This window comes from Hippopotamus amphibius, chromosome 4 (genome assembly GCF_030028045.1).
Source record: "Hippopotamus amphibius kiboko isolate mHipAmp2 chromosome 4, mHipAmp2.hap2, whole genome shotgun sequence".
In the NCBI taxonomy this organism is placed as follows: Eukaryota; Metazoa; Chordata; class Mammalia; order Artiodactyla; family Hippopotamidae; genus Hippopotamus; species Hippopotamus amphibius.
The window spans coordinates 155,483,995-155,490,179 of NC_080189.1; the positions used below are offsets into that span (position 1 = coordinate 155,483,995).

At 57.3% G+C, this 6,185-nt stretch overlaps 1 protein-coding gene across 1 annotated transcript in view; it reads left to right on the forward strand.

Moving 5' to 3' along the window:
* Positions 1–5,538, forward strand: part of GALNT16 (polypeptide N-acetylgalactosaminyltransferase 16) — a 93,291-nt gene extending 87,753 nt beyond the window's left edge. The window contains exon 16 of the mRNA XM_057730653.1: positions 3,365–5,538. Coding sequence (XP_057586636.1) covers positions 3,365–3,502 — 138 coding nt within the window. The 3' untranslated portion in view covers positions 3,503–5,538. The remainder of the gene's footprint in view (positions 1–3,364) is intronic.
* Positions 5,539–6,185: the final 647 nt, after the last annotated feature.

The window sequence follows — 6,185 nt, forward strand, 5'->3', positions numbered from 1 at the left end:
GGTGCGAGTGTCACATACAGACTCAGATAAGTCCTCCAGAGTGAGGACTGGGGGGCCTAAGCCGGTATCCAGGTCAAGTCTGTTGTTTTCCTCGTGAGGAGGTACTTCAGGTAAATAGTTGTTAAATGTCCATCCTGCCTCCTGTGGACTCCATTCGGGCAGGGACTGTTTATCTCGTCAACACTGTATCCCTGGCCCCTGACAACCAGCACGGCCAAAATGAATGTGCACGTTTACTGAGAACCTGTGCTAGGGTTTTACATAGGTCATCTCATCTGATCCTCCCAGCAATTCAGCAACGTGGGCCCTAGTCCTAACCCCATGTTAGAAGTCAGAAAACTGAGGCTCGCTGAATTTAAAAGTGTATCCGATCGCACCGCTGGGAAGGGGTGGAGCTAAGGTTCAAACCCAGTGTGACTCCTAAGCCCACAGTCTCGCCCCAGCACATAGTAGGTGCTCCGTCAGTATTTCTTGACTGCTGGCTGATTGGGAAAACTGAGATCCAGCCACAGTGCTTTCCAAGCTGGCCTGCCGGCCTCATATGTGAGCACTGCCTTTTCCACTTGTCAAACACTCTCACCTGCCCTATTTTCATTAATTCTGGGAGACAGGTCAGGCCTGCCTGTTGAGGAAGAAACAGATGCTCAGAGAGATGCAGTCGCTTGCTCAGGGCACACAGCAGCCGGTAGCAGAGCAGCCCCTGCTCCATTCCTGGCTGGGAGGGCTGCCCCTCTGCCCAGGAATGGACACGGAGGCCAGAGTTGTGCTGCAGCCCTTCCTCTGCCCATCCCTTCTCGGTAGCCCCCACTGTGACTGCCCCTGGCCAGCCTGCAGGGCGATGCAAGGGGCAGGAGGGCACCTGCATCTTTGATTCGGCCGCCGGGTTTTTCCTCCCGCCTGTTTTCTGTTGCCTAGGTCAGCTCTTTCTTTAGGGATGACGGGTTGTTCTTGCTCTTTTATTCTAGAAAAGCAGCCTCCCTCTCCCTCCAGCCTCCTTCTGTGTGTGGATTGAGAGAGAGAGAGAGGTTTTTGCGCCACGGCCAGCGCGCTGGGCCCGCGGGCCACATCTGAAGCACTTCCTGGTTGGGCCGCTGCAGCTTGTCCTGCCTGCCCCTGCTGCCTGCCCTCTGCCCCTGCCCCTGCCCCTGCCCCTGCCCCACAGTGAGGTGGGTCCCCAGGCTCCCCTTTACCTGGAGCACTGACCTCTCTGAGGGTCAGGCCTTGAACCCACTCCCAACCCCCTCCCTGCAGAGGCCAAAGTCAGGGAAGCAGCTCCCCGAGCAGCCACCACTCAAAGACTTCTCTGGAGCTGAAGCCTCCATTTTCCCCTTCACGCTAACCTGGGGCTCCTAGGAGTCTCCTTTGGCCCCATGCCTTCTGCCCCTGCAGGTCCTGTGGGGCCCCCAACAGCTGAGCCCTCTTCCAGGAGGACAGGGTGAGCAGCTCTCCCACTGCCGGTGCCTTCTCACATCTGGGACCCTTCCTGGTCCCCCTTTGGCGCTGTTTCTGAGGCCACCTGGGTATCAGTTATGGGAGATACTGGTGCATAAAGCTGCTGGGATGGAGTCAGCAGGTCCCAGCTCTGTCACCCCCCCTCACCTCTCTGAGCCTTGGTCTCCTCGCTTATAAAATGAGGAGCTCCCTTCCCATCTGCCTATAAGGAATCTGCAAGAACTGAGACAGTAGCAGTGGGAGAGTGATATGAGGTGATATTGTTTCTTCAGCCAGGCCAGAGCATAATGGCCAGGAGAGTCGGGGAGACCCCGAGACTGTACCTGGTGGCACTGGTAGGAAGTGAGAATCCTGTGATTTGGGGAGCATTTCCTCGTGTCTGGGCGATTCATTCATTCATTCACCCATGCATTCATTCTTCATAACACAAAACTGCACTGGGTGCCTACCTTGTGTCAGGGAAAGTGCAGATCACGTTGGCCACAAGGATAAAAGAAGGGCCTGGTCTAGCAATGCCCAGCCGGGGAGAGTGTGGCCGGCCCCTCCCAGGAGGTCAGAGACTAGAAGAGCACAAGGCAATAGGATGCTGTGAGCTCCAGAGGGACCACAGGCCCTGTCCTGCTCACTTCCCAGGACCTTTAAGCCAGGTATCCCTCTCTGCTGGGACCACATGGGCCAGAGAGAGTGGTTCTCAGCCCCACACCCCACAGCCCCACATTCCTAAGGGGAATCTAAGCTCGGCAGCACCCCCGCTCCCGCCCTCCACCCTCTTTCCACCTCCCAGTGGCTTCCCTTCTCTGCCCACCCCGCGACCCCCTGCAGCCCCAGCCCTGGCCCTGTAGCTGGTGCCACTCATCTCCCTTCTTCCAGTTGCTCCAATAAGAGCAAGGCCCCTCCCCATCAGAGCCCTGTGGGCTCCAGCCACATGGTCACAAACATTCCCCACTTCTTCGGGAGGACAGAGAACAAGGTAGATATAGGGAGAGGGGAGATGGATGCATCGGAGGGAAATAGGAGAGAAACCAAAAATAGACCTGTCTCCCTGTTTACTCTTCCCTGAGCCGCAAAACCTGGGTCTCAGCCTCTTATCCCTTTTCCGAACCACACTCCTTCCTCCATCCAGCCACGTTCAAACTGGCCTTCAGAAATGGTCCCCCTTGTCAAGCCTGGGGCAGGGGAGGCACCAGGAGGTGAAGGCACTGCCCCAGGAGTCCCTTCATGACTCTGTTAGGGGGACTCAAGTGCCCCCACCATCCCATCGCTCTTCATCTCTGCAGGGATGATGGCCAGTTCCCATTAAATGATGCCGGTAACGAGCTGCACAGCTACCGGCCAGGGCAGAAACTTAGAGCTGCAGGAAGAAGAAATCTTATTTGAAAGAGTAAGAGATTTACCCAGTCCAGGATTCAAACTCACGTGCCTACAGAGTACAAGTGGGGAAGCCCTAGAGGAGAAAAGTCAGGCCCGGGTGGGACCATGGTGAACAGAAACTAGGGCCCCACCTGCAGCAGAAAGCAGATTTTCAGCTGCAACCAACTGATGCCACCAAAGAAACTGGGCCCAGGTCTAAAGGGAGGCTGGAAATGCAGATTTTTATGTGATAACTAAGCCAAATTTTAAATAAGTACTGTGCAGGCCAAACAAAATCCATCCCTGGGTTAGATTCCGCTCATGGGCCTCTGATCTGGACAGTAACTTCATGCCAACCTACAGAAGCAAGAGCGCGTCAGGAAGGATGGGTTTAAAGCTTGTGTGGGGGGTGGCGGTGCCTCTTTTGTAAGGGACACGCAGACTGTTTAAATGGGGGTGTGCCCTAGGGCCACTTACCTACGTGTGTAATGAAGGTATGAACGTTATTATTATGATTAATCATTGTTTTCTCTTCCCCCTCCTTTCCTGCCTCTCCCCCCAGAGATGGAGGAGAAAAGCTTCTTTCATCCAGCATTCAGTCAGCGGCCTCTGCCTGGAGGCCCAGCCCGCCCAGCTGGTGACCAGCAAGTGCCAGGCCGACGTCCCAGCCCAGCAGTGGCAGCTGTTGCCGCGCACATGACCATAGCCCCGGGCCTCCTGTACCTTTTGCATGAGACTTTGGGACCGGAAGGGGGTTAGGGTGGGGGAGTGTAAAGCGGGCCGTTTCCATCTCCTCACATTTCTGCCGGAATCATCAGCAAACAAACACCGCTGCCACGACGCACGATTCTCCAAAGCTTATACAGGGAGGACGTGGGGGATGCCCTGCCGCGCTGGCCACTGCCCCGGCCTTGCCCGGGGAGCTGAGCAGGTCGGGATGCTGGACTGCTGCTGGGCAGAGACCGGGCAGGAGCCCTGGCCCTTTGCTACCTCCCTTCACCCTCCCGAGGCCTGGACAGTGGTTTGGGGCCTCCCCTCGTTGGCTGGGGAGAATGAGGACAGCAGCCCACACGGGTCTCGCTGGGTCAGGGGACCCACCCTTGGGATCTGGCCCGAGAGGAGAACATGGGCAGCATGGATGGCGGGGCAGGCTGAAGGCAGAGGAAGGGGCAGCCTGCGGGGCAGGTGGAGAACAGCGAGAGGTGAGCAGCTCCGTGGCCTGTCCCAGGCAGGTGCTGGGTTGGGGGCGGGAGGGATGGGATCCAGGACAAAGAGGGGTGATCTGCAGAAGGACAAGGACAGAAGAGCAGCAAAGCACCGAAAAGCGTGGGTCTCTGCCCGGGGACCTAGTTCCTCCCACACATACCAGCCCCAGGGCCCGGTGCCTCTGGTCCTGCGCTCGGGTTCCCACGTTCTCAATAAGGGGCTGCAGGGGGATCTCTAGGGGCAGCCTCAGGCCACAGTTTATTAAACGGATCCCACTTACATTTGGATATGTGTCAGGACAAGACCTCTCTCTTGGGCTTTAAAGACCAGCGGGTGCCGTGGGCCCCTCTGGGAGCACCACGTGGACCCCGTAAGGACAGCCACTGCTGAGCAGCCCCATCCTGCCTCCTGGTTTTTGAATGCTGCCTTCTCAAAAGCCCTTGCCTCTGTAAATACAGCGCTATGGGGTCGGGCAGCGGGGCGGTAAAAATGGGACCACCATTCTGGAGCATCCCTAGGTCATGCAGAGTAAGCCGTGCAGGCTGGGACGCATCCTCACCCCTCCCCACTGCAGGAGGAAGGCCCTCGGGGCTGCAGTGGCCAGGAGGCTGGCTGGAGGCCCCAGTTTGTTCAGAGTGCCCAGTTCCTTCTCACACCCACTGGGCCCCGCTCCCCCTCCCCCAGGGCCTGCTTCTGCTATTTCCCACGTTCCTCTTCCCCTGCCCCGCTGGCTCAGGCAGTGTGATCTTAAGCAAAAGACTGGTGGTACCAGGACCCGTGGCGGGTCTCCCACCCAACACAAATCAGCCTGGAAACCCTAGGGAGTTCATGGATTCCAGAAGGCCTAGGAATGTCCTGAAATTGTCCCCCAAATAGTGCATCATGTGTGCATACATGCATTTTCCTGGGGAGAGAGTCCATGGATTTCCCCACCTTCATACAGAGGTCCCTGATCCCAAAAGGGTCTGAAGCTCTGGTCTGGATCAGAGCTACCAGTCACTGGAGCTCCCATGCCCCTCCCTCTCCCTGGCGTGCCTCAACTGCTATGGTCCTGCTCCCTCTGTGCGGCCCTTGGGGCCAGCGGTCGGCTGTGCCCACCCGGGAGGGCTCTCGGTGGTCTCCTCTCACCTCCTAGCTCTCCCTGGAGTCCTCTCAGCAGTGCTCCTGGGCCCCAGCCTCACCGCCTGCGCTCCCCAGCATGGAGCCCCTGGCCCCCAGGGCCACAGTTGTCCTGTGCTCTGTGTGATGTTTCATCCACCACCATCTCCCTTGTGCATGTCCACCCCGGTGGGCAGCATGGACCTTTGGGGACGGGGAGTGCGGGCATCTCATCGAATGTAAGAGGACTGCTGCTCAGAGAGCCTTTGAGAGGGCCCCCTCCTCCCCTGTGATCACACTGGGCTCAGTACTTGTCAGCCGTCCTTTGGGACTCAGCCCTATTCTGTTTTTGCTTTTCCTCTTCTTGACCAAAGCATGTCCCTGAGGACCTCATCTTTATGAAAAACACCTGGAATAAAACCACTTCTCACATGCACACGTGCACCAGCTCCTTCCTTTCCAACTGCAGAGTCAAGGCCTTCAGTGCCACCCTCCCTTTGTTCTGGAAAAGTGAAACTGAGCACAGTCAGCTCTCACCCTCTCCTGCACCTGGTAGCTTGCTCCTCGGCCTGTATGCCCCCCGTGGGACCCCAGGCACTTCTGGATGACAGGCTGGCTGCTCTGGGCTGAGCCATCAGGCGGAGCAGGCTGGGACCAGAGCCCAGGCTCCTGTGGCCTCATCATGGGAGCCTACTTGGGGCTTTGAAATGGAAACCAAGGGGCTTCTCTGAATGCTTGCCTTTTGCCAACTCTCCCTCTTTCCCTGAGCGCCAGCCTGGCCCTTCTGAACTGCCCTTCCTCTCCTCTGCCACACGAGAAGGCAGTGGTAAAAAATGTAGGTGGGACAATTTTCCTAAGTAGAAACAGCAAAGTAATTCCAGAAAGAGTCCTACCAGCCTAGCCTTGTTTGATCGGGTAGCAGATGCTCGATCTAATGTTTCCATGGAAACCAAAGGAAAGCCCCCACCGTTTCTGTGATCAGAAGCTGAACCTACCCAGGTAAAAATAAGCACTGCCTCGGTGCACACATGAACTGTAGTGGGGACGCCAGCATGTGACTAATCCTCCCCGAGCACAGC